This window comes from Psittacula echo (genome assembly GCF_963264785.1).
Source record: "Psittacula echo genome assembly, chromosome: 4".
NCBI classification, from domain to species: Eukaryota; Metazoa; Chordata; class Aves; order Psittaciformes; family Psittacidae; genus Psittacula; species Psittacula echo.
Genome location: NC_137738.1, coordinates 11,596,063 through 11,612,261, shown reverse-complemented (window position 1 = coordinate 11,612,261; position 16,199 = coordinate 11,596,063). Strand labels below are relative to the sequence as shown.

The window sequence follows — 16,199 nt, the reverse complement described above, 5'->3', positions numbered from 1 at the left end:
AGGTAGAATTCAGCTCCCAGCAGCAGGACACTGGGTATTCCTTCCTTTCATTCCAGGAGCTGCATTTGGAAAACATTTAGCAGAAGCCATTACCACCCACTGTGCTGACAGCGTAACAATTGACACTTATATGATGAGGATTCCTGCTATACAAGACCTTTCACATCTTGGCCTTTTATGAATGACACAGTATCTCTACATTCTGGTTTTCCATTTCTCCTGTGTGTTTCCCAGTCACACAAACATGACCCTGTGTGACAAAGCCACAACCAGTGCTGTTGGACAATACACAGATACCCAAAGTTTCAGTGCATCCTATCACCATGCTGGCACACCTGCACTTTGAACTTGTGTGGAAATGACACAACTCTTCTGACAGACAGGCAGAGGGACCAAGAGCATCCATGCTCATTGCTAACAACCTGCCATTAGGTGCTGCTGACTCACCTGCCTTGCACAGATGGATGGAGATCTTTAAACCTGCTCTGCTCATGCCATTTGCCTTCCCAAAGGGTCATGTACGGCAACTGCTCTTAATGGTGTGCACCAAAACGCTGCAGAAAGCACTTCCACACTCCCATTTCTCCTTAATTACTGCAGATGATATTAAGACAAGGGTTACACCAGCTACTAATCAACGTGTTTACAGTCTTGTCAGCACAGCGCAGGTAATGCTGTGTCCCGCAGACGGCTAGGGTGTCATTTTCTCATCTCCCCTAGGCAGGCACTGGGAGTAGGAAGAAAAGCACAGACAGCTGGCAGGAGAATGCGCTCTCCAGTCACTGAAGCACATTCCTGTGAAGTCTGAGTCTTGCTGCATTAATCACGTTATGGAATTAGAATTTGTAAAGAGGAGGCAGGGGAAGCAGTAGTTTCCCCTTTCAGTTGCTGGGAAGCCATTCCTTCTTCTCACCTTCAGACAGTACTGGCATATCTCTCCCTGTGAAAGCGACCTGTAAAGCCCACCAACCTATAATGCTACCTCCACACTGGAACAAATGGAAACCAGCAAGTCATGTTAGTTGGGATCTACACCTGCATTTCTCCTCATAGGTGCCAAAATGATAATTTCTGGAGCAGTAGGCTGACATATTTGAAAGTAAAAGGTCACACAAGCTCTCGGTCAGATGTGTGTACTCCTCAACAGTGGAAACTATTTTTTTATGGGCATTAACAGAAGGAGCAAGAGTATTACAGACTAAGTTAGAGACCTCACCACATATATAAAAGTAATTTAAGCAAAATGCTAAACTGGCCACAAAAAAGCCCAATACTTCAGTAAAAATTATGTCCCCAGAACACATAGAGGGAGGTCTGGAAGAGTCTTCAAAAAGGCAAGCTGAAGCAAAGACCTCAGTAGTTACAAACACAGCATAATTCATTTAAGAATGAGTACAAGACTGAATGGTATTGAGAAAGTCTGATGTGCCCAGAGGCCTTTTTCATATATGAATTACTTGTTAGTTTGGGAATTTTTTACCCCCTTTCCTCTGACTCGAAACACAGAGGGGTGTGTGGGGCTTTCCTTAAAGGCTGTACCAACTGATATAAAGATTGCTTTATGGCTGAAGTACCAGGTTGGGTGACCTGTGCTATATTTTTTCCCTCAGCCACTTCCTTCCTGCATGAACTCAGGCCTATGTCACAAGCAGTTTACACTGACTACCGATCAGTAAGCCCAGGCTGGCATTCTTCAGTTTACCCCACTCATACAGACTTCATGAGCTATCATAACATTTGTGAGCCATTGTATAACAGAGCCTCCAGCCATGCTAAATACAGACAAAATGGTTAAATATTTATAAATTGCTTTTTGTAGCTGAACTGTAGCTCAGAAATCATTCCTCAACATACCTCCTCTGGAAAAGCAGAGGATGTCATGGCACCTCATGTTTTGCCAAGAAATGGGACTACCTATTCATCCAGCCCTGCTTCATGCACATCCTCCAAAAGTAACACCTTCAGTGGTTGTCACCACGCTGCTCTTCTCCGCCTGGCCCTGGGGACAGGCTGTCTGTGTGCTGGGTCACAGTGGCACCAGTGCTCCTTTCAGAGACAGGGCTGCCTTGTGGTCCCACAAGCAGGCAGCAGAAGCAGTGCCTGAATTCACATTAGATTTCATTGCAGGACAGTGACATCAGGGCTCTCCTGCAGTGCCCAAAGGGCAGCTGCTGCTTCTTCATTAAAGTCCCATCCCATTGCATCTTTTACTGCTGTACTTGTAAGGTTAGACAGATTGGGATATACTTGCTCATGCTGCAGTTGTAACTGAGCACTACATATACCCCATAAAGGACCCCTTGCACTGCCTGGGTTGGAGAAAAAGGGAACTTTGAGCCACCTATGATACAGTTTGACCAAGGGAACATCAGAAACATCTTCCTTTGATTCCTGGTTCTAAACTGTACGCTGGTTTTTTTCAGGGGTGTGAGGACAGCAGGGAACCAGAAACCAATCTACCTCACAACTCAACTGAACCAATTCTCATGTTGTCTTTCAGAGACTGACAAGATTATACTTAAGTATACTGAGCAAACCTTTCTGTTGGAAGCAAAACAATCATTAGCCACTTGTTAAACTACTAAAGAACCAGAAGATAAGGGCCACTCTCTTCACTTCCTCTCAAAATCCATTAGCACCAACCTCAATCGATTCCTTTTTGCTGAACTGTCCTCAAGCCATACGACTTACCCAGTTCTTCCACATCTTCTCTCCCCAGCAGCAGCTTTGTTTTCCATCTACTACTCCTCATCCTCCTCCCCTCCAGGGACCCTGAAAACATCTGCACCGTTAGTAATCACTCTGGCTTCAAACTCCTTTTTCAAAAGGCACTGGGACATGACAGCTGCTTTAGGAAACAGATCTTCTGTTTCCATGCAGGTTACTGAAGTCTATAAAGCTGCAACCATCAGAATGAGCTTGAACTGTTCCTTTTTGGGAACTGTCCTAGTGGGGATACTGAATGCATAGTGCTGCCCCTGGGGATTAGCCAGCTTGCCCTAGTAGCTCAGGGAGATCAGTAACTTTTGCAGAGAAAGAACTGATGTTGCTGTATTGTTAAGTACTCCCATATTGCTCAATGACTTACTGAGAGTGAGAAGTAAAACACATCACTAAACATTGAAATTGTTATTAGTTTATATTGACAAGACTGGGAATTCAAGACTGCCCGCAGACTGGCAACAGACCTCACTCAAACTCATGATGAGTGAAGCTTGAGCCCAAACTCAACTTATGGCTTCGTTAGGACATGACTCTACAACAACCAACTTACATCACGTTGAAGGTAGATATTTAAAGGAGGTTTATTGGGCTAATACTAAATTCAAACAGCCACAAGTTCATTTTCCATGTTTACCACACCAACTGTTGACAGATGAAGTCCCACTGGAAAGTCCAAATTTTCATCTCGCCGCGACTTCCTGAAACATGACTACAGATTTCAATACTTGGCATTTGATCTTGAGGGAGAGAGATATCATGTTTTAAGAACATTCTGCCAAATACATTTAAATCATGACTCAAACCCAAAACAATGTGGAAGCTGTGAAACATAAAGCTGTTAGTATGAAATTAGCTTTTATTTTTTACCTCAAAATAAGTGAACATTTCTCATTTATTCCAACGAAAACTGAAAAAGGGTGTCTTAAACAAGGGGGAACCTTAAGAGAGCACATACCACAAACAACCTCAAGTTCCTTTAGTTGCGATTGCCTGCTCTGGGCTAAAAACATAAGCTTAATTTTTTTTTAGGGGGAGAGGTAAGTTTGCTCAATGAAAAGAAACACTTGAAACCCCCCAAATCAGAAGTGGTATATAACAAAACCAGGTACTTGTTCTCATCACAATTCAGGTCCATGTGTTGCCACACGTTTATATAAAACTTTCACTACGTGTTGTACTAAATAGGACTTAGTAACCTCTTCTGCAGGTTAGCTCTTGATATCTTGGTACGAGAAGTCAATGAGTAAGCATGTCAGAAGTCAACGCTATAGTGTAACTACAGTATAACTCTAACAGGGCTTCTAAATACTGTTCACCAAAGTGATGTCTTATAGTTGAATTTCAGTTTCAGCAGGTACTTCAGATTCACCTGAGCAACGTCATACACAATATATCTGGGAAGAAAGTTAAGGAATGATCACAGTTGTTGATACTAGTAACAACACAGAAAAATCTGAAACCACAGTCAAGCTTCACCTTTGAACTTGTGTTACCACACAGCTGCCCATGTGATTAAGCAGTTCTAACTGCTCACACCACAGATCTTTAAATTTGCCTTCTCTCTGAATCTGAAAATGTTTTATGCAATATTTAGAAACAAACAACTAACAGTAACATGGAGAATTAAGGATGGTGCAGCAGGAATCCCCAGTGACAGACAGGTGAAGATTAGTTTTTGTCAGCCAGAGCCATAACACACATCATCTCCTGCACTATCTAAACAATGGAGCAAGGTAGCCTAGATGAGATCTGCAGTTACAGACCTGGCATCTACAGTTATAATTGCAGTTCTATTGCTACCTTCCAGCACAAAGTCATTAATGTCCTTTTAATTTCCCACTATCCCCTCCAAACTGGAATCATAGAGAAGAGCTCTGCAATGGCTGGCAGTGCTTGCACATTCCATCGCTGCACCACACAGTCCCAGCTCATCTATTTCTCAATGCTTTAGGCCTCAAACTTACTTCCAGTCCCAAATTCAGGTGAAAAGCATCCCCATTATATACAGTGTAAAACAAAATGAATGCACATCATGTTACCTCAGTTAGCTCATCAAGAGAGAAGACAGTTTCTACACAACTCGGAGGTTGTATTAACAGACTACCTGCTTCACTGGCAGTGAAGAGATTGACCTGGGACCTTAGACATCACATGCTCTTATGATGGTTGAGCACACATTAATTTGGGAGCATTTCTGCTTACAAAGAGGCTTAAGGGCTCCATCTCTGATGGGCATCTGAGGTTTACGTCAATACTTGCAAAGCGCCTGGGGAACATAAAGACGCTGTGTGATGAGAGACTCCTATCAAGCCACAGAGCTGGCTCCCCCATCTCCTCCTGGCCAAGCTGGCCAGCTACTGCACGACAAGGAAGAAACCGGACTGCAGTGATGTGAAACCACAGGTTGCATTCCCCTGCTCCTTGTCTGGCACGTCTCTGAGCAAGACACTACTGGGCAGTGTTGCCTGGCCACTCCAATGCCTCCAGGTACTGAGTCCTGTTGTGTCAACAGCTATTTGCTATGTGTATTCTCTCCTTTTTGCAGAGTGACAATGTAAGTGCGAAGACTGTAAAATCATCTCCCTTGGAGAAGAGATTAAATTGTTTGCGAGCACTCCCAAGCAGATCTAAAAGAAGCAAAACCACAGTGTGCCAAAACTCCTGGGTAGCATTAGTGAGGTCCTGCTAAACTCAGCAACACTCAAACACAGCGTGCAGCCAACATAATAGCAAAGGATACTCATTATACAGAAGACAGGTATCATTAATTCCTGTTGAGATCCCATTCCCTAAGGGAACCTCTACACCACCAAGGGTGGTAGTGGCTGTGGGATCAGGTGCTGTTTTGCCCAAGCCTAGAAAGGGAAAAAACATTAGTTACAAATCTAGGATGCAAACACAGACTTTGCACATACAGAAAATTACTCATCAGCCAAATATTACTTCACATACATTTTCAAATGCTGATCAAGCGCAAAATGTGTCTTAAAAAGAATATAGAGAACACAGCCTGTTTATTCAGTTCAGCATCACCAGACTTCTGGCGGTCGTGCTCTGCTACATTAAAAGCCAGAATTTCAGACTTTTGGCTGTTAATTGTCTAATCTGTATGATCAAAGCTAAACCAGAGCAGACTTAAAGCTTTCACATCCTAGGTCCATTACTGAAAACATGCACACTGTAGCATTTTCAGAGAAATATAGCAAACCAATTCTCATTCTCTTTAAACTCTTCGATACAAATCTGGTTTGACATCCATAATCGTGCGAGTAGTATGAAAAAAATGCTAATCACATTTTATTCTATTTTGGACAACTGATTTTTAAGCCTCTCAAAACGAATAAGGAAAAGCCACTCATTACTGAATGTTACTGTTCTGCACTCCCCCGTTCCAGAACAGAAGACAGTCACGCTCACCATTTCTTTTGCTTGAATTAGAGCTAACTCTTTTCTCTCATCTTCTTTTTCAGGGTAATACAGTGATACATATTGCAGATAGAAGTGTAATGAGAACAGCTGTTCCATCTGAACTTTCATTCTCAGCTTTTCCCTTCTCTCCAAGCTTCTAAGGCACTTTGAAAGCTAAACAATTATTCTTCTGATCTAAGAAACCTCTCATCTTTCTTCTAAAATACACAGTATTGTTAGGATGAAAGCAAGTAAAAAAGTCGAAGAGCGCACTTTACATTTTCTCTTGTGTAACATCAAATGAAAGATTCCTCCTGAACTCCAGGCAACACGTTAACTTTGGTCATAACGTTCAAAGTGCACCAACTCCCATCTCAAAACACCACATACACATATAAAGATGCAACTATACAGCAACATTATGCGAACTCTTAAAGGAAGTACAGCTACTAAATTACCAAGGTTCTCTTCGCTAAGCAGAGACCCATAATGTGAGTTTGCCATCAACAACAGATTACCAGCGACAACTACTAATGCTTACCTTTCACACTGTGCTTTCCCTTGGGCAATTTTGTGATGTGAGAAGCATTCTTTAGCTCATACCTGGACGGCACAAAGAACACAGAATAGCATTTTATATTTGTCCTAAACTACCTTGGTGAAAAACCACATTTCAGGCTTCAGTTTATTGTGAGTTAATATAAAGTTGTTTCAGATTCTAGTCTTCTGGACTTAACAGCCTTCCTTTCTCTCAGTTACTAACTTTAATGATATTGGCATTTGATATATATTATTTATATATAAAACCATATATATATGTCAAGTACAATATTCTAAGACCTGTTAAAAGTGATGTTTCTCTCCACCCAGCACCAAATAGCTCTCATTTTAAGAAAAACAAAGTCTTCTTCAAAGAAATAACACATACTCTTTCTTCACACTGAAGAAAAGGCTGGCAATTTTAGCATCACCTTCTACCACAATATATTACACATGTTTGGCAAATACTCTTCATAAGTTACTTACATATTTCCAAGGGCAACTTCACCCAGTAGTATTAAGCCTATGGGATCAGCTTGAGATGTGTGACAGTAGTTGGCACTCTTGGATACCATGTCTGCAAAATAAATGCCCTTCCCAAACATGTAGCCAGTCTGCAAGCAGAAAAAAAGAAACCTAAAAGATTGGGACAATAAAACACAAAGGCAGCATTAAATCCACCTGGGCTCCCAGGAGAGCAAAACTGCAACTCAGACACTTGTGGGCACCAGTCAGCACCGCACTCCGGACACAAAGTGTTGTCTGCATGCTGGGAGATAACATTGTGCCCTGCCCACATGGAAATTCTCCCATTTAGATTGTGTCTGACTGTGGCCACGGCTGGGCACAGGGATGGAGGAGCAAGAGAAGCTGTTTCACGTACCACAGGAGCTTCAGGAGGAGCTATCCGGAGACCCTGGGAGAGGATACCAGCGAAGTTGGTGGTGCGGGAACCATGCCACAGCAACTGGCGGTTGTGAAGCTGCTTAAATGGCTTGTAACGCTGGCTCTCCCCTTCACGCTCAATCCTGAAGATCTTCAGGTCAGAAAGGGACAGGAGAAAAAGAACAACTGAGCAAATGAACTCTTACCTTCATGCAACTAAACCATCCCATCCAGAATACACACTAATCTGCTAGGAAAATTGATCTGGACAGTTTTAGTACTTGCAGTTTCCTGTGTCATGTTAGCAAAAAGGAGGGAGCATCAATCACACAGTACTTGTTATTGATTAGTTCTCTGCCTTCCCTCTGTATTTTCATTGAGACCATAATTTTCTGAGAAGTCATTAAATGAGCTAAGGCTCAATTTGAGATGGTTACTCCTCCACCTCCTTTTGAGGCCAATTAAATGGAAATAAGAACACATCCCCAAAGAGACCTCAGTAAGCTTCGATTCATCTCTGCCTAGGCTTTTTCTATTCAATGGCAATTGGCTTATCAAAGTATCCCTTCAAGAAAGGAAACTGGAAAAGCTACCCAAGAATAAACTGAAACAGCAAACCAGTAAGTCAACTTAGAAGAGTCCATCTTCACAAAATTAAACCCCAGTATTGCCCAACTTACATCCACAACTTTGAGATCATAGGCATTGTGAGTAGCAGCATGAGTATTTTTCACATATTGTTTAATAATCTTGGCTTCTTCTGAATCTTTGTCAACAACCTGCAAAGAGGCAAACAAGAGAAGTTTCTTTAGCATACCAACTAGCAGGGTTCTTATAACATGATGACATCCACCCTATGCTTGCAACTCCCCATTTTAAGCTTCCTTTATCATTTAGGTGGAAATTTATTCCCAGCTACCGAAGAGGTACAGGTATACAGACAGTGCTCGGTCACACAGTATGAGACAAGAGGGCACCTCTGGAAACTGAGAGGATTTTCAGCTCCCCTGCTCAAAGCAGGGGCAGCTGGAGGAAGTTGCTAAGGACCGAGTTCAGTCACGCTTTCAACACCTCCAAGAATGGAGCCTCCACAGCCTTTCTGGGCAACCTTTCCCAGTGTCAGTTTGTTTACTGTGAGTGGTCAGAGAAGAAAATCCAAACAGTATCAACAACAAAAGCTTTTCGTTTGTTTAAATGCAGTTTCCTGTATTTCAATTTCTGCCCTTTGCCTCCTGTCACTGGAAACCACTGAGAAGGGTCTGCCTCTGTCTTCTTTACTCCATTCCCCAACCAGACATTCATAAACATTGAGAAGATACCCCTTGAACCTTCTTTTCTCCAGGTTAAAAAGCTCCAGCTCTCTCAGCATCTCTTGTACAACACATGCTCCAGTCCCTTAACCACCACAGTTGTCCTTCATTGAAATTATGACAATACATTTGTCCACTTACAGTTTATATGATTTGCTATACTTCAAGCTAACAGGATATCAGCTTGTATTCAGTCACTCGTTTCCTTTACCTTAATATCAGTTCGAAGTTTTTCATAGTTGATGTCAATTGGGTCTTTATCTCTATCTTCATTTCCACCTCTGAGAAGGCTGTAAGCCACCTCAATATCAAGCAAGTTGTCCAACATCTGCACTTTGGCCTGGATAATTTCAAGAGATTATTTTACTTGTGCCTTTGACATGTTCAGAGTACCTCTGGAATACCCCAGTATTAAAGTCTATGTGAATCACTGGCCATGCGCTGCTTTCTAACAACACAACAACCCTACCTTTTTTCTTTAAACATATATATATATACTTAAAATATATTAAAACACACACATATATACATATTTAAGCCATAACATATAACTTATCTTCTAATACCTCATACATGTAATTGTTTGTATCTGTGTACACACATATATGCACATAAACAAAAGAGTATTCTGAAGAAAAATAAGCTTAACCTCATGACATTAAAGTAAGACTTAAAGTCTCGCACGTTCTCTCTGTTGGACGCCTGGTATCAGACCTGTTCCCTGCACACAACATACTGTTTCCAGTCAGTACCTGAATGTATTCCAAGTTGTTTAGGAGAGGTGGTTTCTTCATCCCAAAGTCATGAGGAATCAGAGTATAGAAGCGGTTGGAGAGGTCCAAGATCTGGGATTCTGACCCACTGTCAGAAACTGCCTAGACAGGACAACAAACACCAAAACAAATTATTGAGTAAGACAAGTCTCTGTAGCAAGACACACAAGAGACTTGAGGACTAACACAGAAACAGCAATACAAATAGTGCTAATGCTGAAACTCTCACAGGACTAAGAAGAGCAATTCTGTTTATTCTGCATGTAGTAAGCCACAGCACTTGCACTGAAATACACAGAACTTCTGGTATGAGAGGTATCTAGTGGGGATTATCTTTCTGGAAGGCAAAATAAAGGCTTCTGGATATGGAAGTGCTGCATGTCCTTGGCAAGATTCTGGTCTACTCTAACAACTGAAGTAAAACTTCCTGTACCTCTGCTTTGCCAGGGAGCCCATGATAAAAAATGGGACATGCTGGTGCACTTTTCCAAGCAGAACAGGCAATACTATGTAGTAATTCTTGGAATTGTCCAGATCATGATGTGTAAATACAGTAAATGTCGTGAAAGCAGACCCTTTCCTGTGCCAATTTAAGCTTTATTCTCATCCTCTAACAGACTTCTGTGGGGTGGAAACACCAGCTCCATTTGCTTAACTGCCATTTATGTCTGGCTCAGCCTGAAGTTCGTGCTACAAAGGTGTGAAAGATACAAGTACTGCCCAAACTGGTACAACAGTGAAGGGAACTGACTGGCTACCCACAGAAACCACATCCTCTTCTCCAGCTAGAGAGAGCACAGATCTTTATACACACAGCTCAGCATCCACCCCACACCAAGCCCAGAACAACCTCTGAATTCCCCTCCTGCTCTAACTTCCCCTCCTGCTCCAACATCTCTTTCATGCTCACCTGCTGAACCTCATTGAGGATGGAGTATGCGCTTTGGATCTGCCTCTTGCTCAGTTTTCCCAATGGCATCTTCTGCAGGTCAATCTGATGAAGATTTAAATGATTAAAATAGGATTTCACTACATTGAAACTACAGCATTCCCTCTCTGGTTTCTAGGGAGCTAATCTCTCCATCCTGGTAGGACTGACCACACAAAGAATGGAAACATTTCAGACTTGGCATTAATCTCTGTGGATCCAGGGATTATGTCAAAAGGACAGAGCATGATACTGAGGAGACATCCTGTATACAAAGGAATACTGCAATAGGAAACTGAGCACACATGCTAGAGCAACACAAAAATAGTGTACCAAGCTTCTGGTTTGAAGTTTAATATTAACCTGGTGTCAGATGTGTTCCTCAATCACTTCAACAACCATATGGTTCAGGCTGGCAGAGAAACAAACTGAATGAAGTCATTCTTATTCCTAAAATCATAATCTTATTCATAAGATACAAAAACTTTACCCAACAGTTATCACGGGTCAAATGCAAAGAGGTTGCAAGATGCTTCATATCCATTAATGGAAAACAACCAAAAAAAGCAACTAAGTTAAAAGCGATGTCTTGGTTGCCTGCATTTACCCACTGATTTAATTTATATGTTGCTTTTGTTCATGTATTGATGGATCTTGGACGAGTTTTGGATTTGCATTAAATCCTTGCATAGTTAAGAACCATCTGAATGAACAAACATTTGCCAAAAGTCAAGTCCAATGGAGTCTTTCACAAAGATCATACATACATCCTCTGAACTCTTGATAGTACTCACCATCCACCCTGCAGGTCAAACCAGCTTTTACTTAACTTGATAGGTTTAAGATTCAGGTCAAGGACAGAAGATCCTGTGAAACCATGTATATTGCTTACTGTCCACGTAAGTTCCACATTATTTATTCACTATGGAGCTAGGAAACCCAGCAAATCTCCTCTGCAAGCTGAACTCGGAAGGTTCTTCCAAGCAATACAGCCTGGTGTGAAAACCCTGAAGTGATTTTGCATGGAATTTGCACCCTGTACTGGGCTTAGAAGTTTAGCTGCTAAGCATACATAAAGCCAGATACTAAGAAAAACCATGATGGACTGCAAGAGAGAAGAGACACTTCAAAACTGACCATGTCTTGGGAACACGAGACACATGAAGCTGAGATTGAAAACCTAATGAAAACCAACCTGCAACAGATTTGTAGCTCCCAAACTTTTGGGGCAAATTCTTTCTTGTTCAGTGCTACACACCCACTTATTAGCTGAAGAATCATGAAGGACAAGTCAAAGTGAAATGGGCCATTTAACTGGGATGTGCAAATAGCTGCAGACACCTATACTAGCTGTAAGTCATATAAACATATAAACTAACACATAGATGCACTAACACATAAACACTAACACCTATAAACTAATACATCTCCCAGAAATGTGATTTAGGAGAAGTACATCTCCTACAGAGCCCACAAACAGCTAGAGGGTTGGAACTTGTGTCTCCTTTGACTCACGGGAGGTGAACAGAGCCAGCCTTTGAAATAAAGCTAAACTACATCCAAAGCTTTATCATTAGACGCATCAAAAGAGCACAGCAGCCAAAGGGCTGGGTCTAAAATAGCAGCACTGCAATTGCTGCCAGATGCACTGAGGGTAACATGAGAAATTAGCTCCACATTACAGATGTGCGCACCAATATGTCAGGGAGAGACAAGGGAGATGTTTGCCTTCCACCCAGGCACAGCACTGAAATAGACTCAAGCCCTCTGGCCATTTGATAGAAGGCAAAGACACAGAAAATTGCAATAAACTCCTGTATGCTCGGGGAGGTAAAACTCTTGAAAACTATATTAGATGGAGGAAGAGAAATGCATCAGATAAATCTATTGTTGTTTAAGGGAAAGACTTAGAGTTTGCCACAGTTTTGGCAGAGTGAGAGTGCCTGGATGGAACTTGAGACCAGGCTGATTAAAGGAACCAAGTAGCCGTTTCCAGAGGATGCACAGAAACCTTTAACCAGGAAAACCATTACTTCCTCTAACAGAAAACAGCTGTTTGGCAGCAGCAGCAGCAGCACAGGAAGATAAATCTAATAGGAAGACAGGCCCATCTGGACTCCCAGGTCTGCTACAGATCTGCAGATGGTGTGAATTAACACAGTATCGACAGAGTTCTACAAACCCAAGTTACATAAGATGATGACCAGTTCAGAGTCTTCAGCCAGTTCCAGCTAGAAGGAATTATTAATATTTCAGAAGACTTTGATGTAAAAAAGCCACTGAAGATACACAATTAACCCAAGGGACTACAAAATGTTGGGCAAGCCATCTGAAAGCTTGAAGATAAGCTATACAAAATGGAGCAAAGCCTGTTCTGAAAAGTAGATACACAAAATACTGATACAGAAGGCAAACAGCTGCTTAAATACGACGTCTTAGGGCAGGATAACTAAGCTGGCTGAAGAAAACTGGAATTTGTTATTTAGCATTAACCCAGCTTGAATGGCTGCATTAGCACAAACTGCAGGATCTCCAAAAACCAGTTTTTATGCAAGGAGAGACAGATAATGCTACCAGATCACTCTCTGAAAGCTTGTTAGAAGCACAGATCAAGAAGTACGGAGGAAGAAACAGATGAAAATAGGGTATTATTAGAACAAATGAGAAACACAACAACAAAGAAAACCTGAAATTGGCCCTGTTCAGAACAGGATCTGGACTTTGTAAAGGCACTTCATCAGTGCATGTATCATCTGGCAGCTCTTCTCAAGTCTGAGCTGCGTGCTCATTTGCTACCTATATTAGTGGTAGTACTGCCCCTCCACCTCAAAATATGGTCCACCACTCACAAAAAGAGAAGTGCATCCAGCCTCACATCACCAGCAAACTGGTCATCTGTTAGTACCTTAAGAATCTTAAGGGCATTCACTGAACAGTGGTCACAATGTATGTGTCGCTGGGAGGAAAAACTCAACAAAATCCACGAAACGGCCCCAAAACAACCATCACCCAAGGACAAACAAACAAAACCTCCAACCACATAGAATGATTGCTGATCCCAGGACCGGCACGATGAGTTTCTCATAGGCATTGCTTAACTGAAGACACCGATGCAGACATTCTGCCTTTAAGAACAAAGAATGCACCCTGTTTTATGCATGTATCATAACTAATTTATTGCTTCCAGTGCTTGGCAAATTCTGGTGATGCTCTTGCCCTTATTTTAAGGCTGATCTAAAACTCACACTGACTTTGGAGAAGTATGACGCATTGCAAAGAACTTTCTTCCAGCTGTGAAAGTCTGATGGTCGGAAGTAAAGGAACATGAACGTGTGTACTCACCTCAAATTCCACCATCGCTTTCTTCATGCTCTCCACATCAAAGATCATCTTAATGAGGTCTTGGATTGGCTTAGCCAGTTTTGATTTTGTCCCGGCACCTACTGTCAGTTTCCTGACAGCTTCTTCATCCTGGGAGGTAAAAATAGTGCCAGAATTAGCAAAATCACAAAGGATAAAAGTAACAGGCTGGCTGCCATGGTAACAACTCAAACCCAATTGAGTGTGTGCATACTATGACTAGCCTGAAGTTCATGGGAGCGTGGGACATTGCTCTGACATTTTGGAACAAAGCGGGTTTAAAAATCCACCTATTCAGTAATTTGGCACATGTTACTTCAAAAGGTGTAAAACATAAGTAGAATTAAGGGAACAGGAACTTTCTGTGCATCTCTGCTTCACCTCAAGCAAGGGTGTTAATTACTTTTTCTGCAAGCTTTCTGCCGCATAGAGACCTTGATATGAAAAAATGACTGTTTACTTTGTTGCTTTCATGACAAAATAGAGATGTAATAACTACTTCCACCGAGTTTTTGTAATAAAGTCTGTCACAGATGAGTACAGGAATCATCAATTAGCCAGAATACCATCTACATGCTTTCATGGGTAGAGCAATAAAGCACCTGCACATGCTTCAGAATACTGTACACTGTATTGTACACTGTACACTGCAGTGTAACAGCCACTTTGCCATTGCAATAGTCAAGATTTCCAGAAATAAAGCTAAGCATCAAGTACTTCCCACTGAAAGATGACAGCCAGTAATTTGGCCACAGAAAAATGCAATGGCTGGAAACACATTCTCTAGTTCTTATGCTATTAACAGCATTCAACTATTTAATCTGAAATTGGTTTAAGTTATGGGTATGCCTTTAAATAAACACACAAAACCGCAGTGGGTAGAAGGAAGAGAATTCTTATTTAGCTTAGTTGTCTAAATAGCCAAATCTTACTGGCAAGGAATAACTCCTCTTTCTCAGCCTATTCATTATGTGCACTAAGCAGAACTCTGCATAGGAGTTGCTTCAGCATTTGGATGGATTTTGGATACAGAGGACATATGAGAAGTGTCTATTTTAACTAAAGGAGAACAGTGTTTTCAGACAGGATGTATGTGAGATGGCTGCTGAATTAAGTTCAAATTAACATCCTTAAATTTACAGAGGAAACAGGAATGAGCACTCAAGGGACTTCAGACTTGACAATGGAAAACTACTTAGTTTCCCAACATATCTATTTCAATGCATGACACTCGTTGATCTACAGCCTTTTCTGTAGCAGAGAAGATGCAATAGTTGCACCTGCACTTCACTCCTCAGGTTTGTTAAGTGTGATGCAACAGTGAGCGCAGAACACAACAGCCATAGCAATGCAGCTCAGCAATGCTCCGCTTGGTACAGGGACATTTCAGTTACCTGCCCGTAATCGATTTCCAGCGGGTAGAACTTTTTGGGATATTTAGTGAAGTTCTTTGAATGCCAAGAATTGCCAGTTTTCTCTTCATACAAATTCAGGAAGTGTTCAACAGCATCTTCTTTTGATGGCATCTGCTCCAGCTTATTACTCCCGATTACAGTGCCCACACGACCCCAAGATCTGAACACCCAGTATCTAGAGAAGTGAAACACCAGATAAACATAGACATAGGGAACGTCTAGCTTCAAATCTCAGTCCTAATGAAACTGATCCTGCAACAATCATGCATGCAAATCTGCCATTTCACACCGCTGAGTTCATGGAAGACCTTCTCTACCAGTGACTGCAGGAGAGCAAGACAGAGCCACCACAGAGTGTACATCCAAAAACGGGTGTGAAGAAGTGCCCAGTGTTAACACATCAGGCCTGCAGCCCCTGAGCATAAACGAGTGCACAGCAGGAAAAAAGAGAATACTATCTCTTCAGTCTTAATGTTTCACAAACACCAATCTTCAGACTATTAGGGTCATATATTTGAAAACTAAACTCAACGCATCTTTAAGCCTCAAGTCCCAGAGCTCAGATTTTCAGAGAACCTGTAAGTAACTCAAGTATTTGTGTTACTGACATCACCTTGGTGCTGCTTCTGTATTCCTCAAGGGCAGCCACCAGTCACAGATCACTGTGACCCTCCTGTTGGCCAACTAGCGCAGCCCTGAAGACACCAAATGTATGTGCCTTGCTCATCCCAGGATGCAGGAATGAACACTACCACATGCAGTTCCACAAGCTTACTCACCTCCAAACTTTGGTTTTGTCAACACCACAAAGAAATGTCTCCACAGAGTGCAGAGATCTCCATGGGTAGTTTGCTTT

At 41.8% G+C, this 16,199-nt stretch overlaps 1 protein-coding gene across 1 annotated transcript in view; it reads right to left on the bottom strand.

The window, feature by feature from the left end:
* Positions 1-3,416: 3,416 nt before the first annotated feature.
* Positions 3,417-16,199, bottom strand: part of PARP1 (poly(ADP-ribose) polymerase 1) — a 31,822-nt gene continuing 19,039 nt past the window's right edge. The window contains exons 13-23 of the mRNA XM_080614781.1: positions 15,323-15,518; positions 13,911-14,039; positions 10,551-10,634; positions 9,620-9,742; positions 9,079-9,207; positions 8,238-8,336; positions 7,556-7,708; positions 7,159-7,286; positions 6,674-6,735; positions 5,465-5,579; positions 3,417-4,118 (exon numbers count right to left, since the gene is read on the bottom strand). Of these exons, the coding sequence (XP_080470907.1) occupies positions 4,037-4,118; positions 5,465-5,579; positions 6,674-6,735; positions 7,159-7,286; positions 7,556-7,708; positions 8,238-8,336; positions 9,079-9,207; positions 9,620-9,742; positions 10,551-10,634; positions 13,911-14,039; positions 15,323-15,518 (1,300 nt within the window). The 3' untranslated portion in view covers positions 3,417-4,036. The remainder of the gene's footprint in view (positions 4,119-5,464; positions 5,580-6,673; positions 6,736-7,158; positions 7,287-7,555; positions 7,709-8,237; positions 8,337-9,078; positions 9,208-9,619; positions 9,743-10,550; positions 10,635-13,910; positions 14,040-15,322; positions 15,519-16,199) is intronic.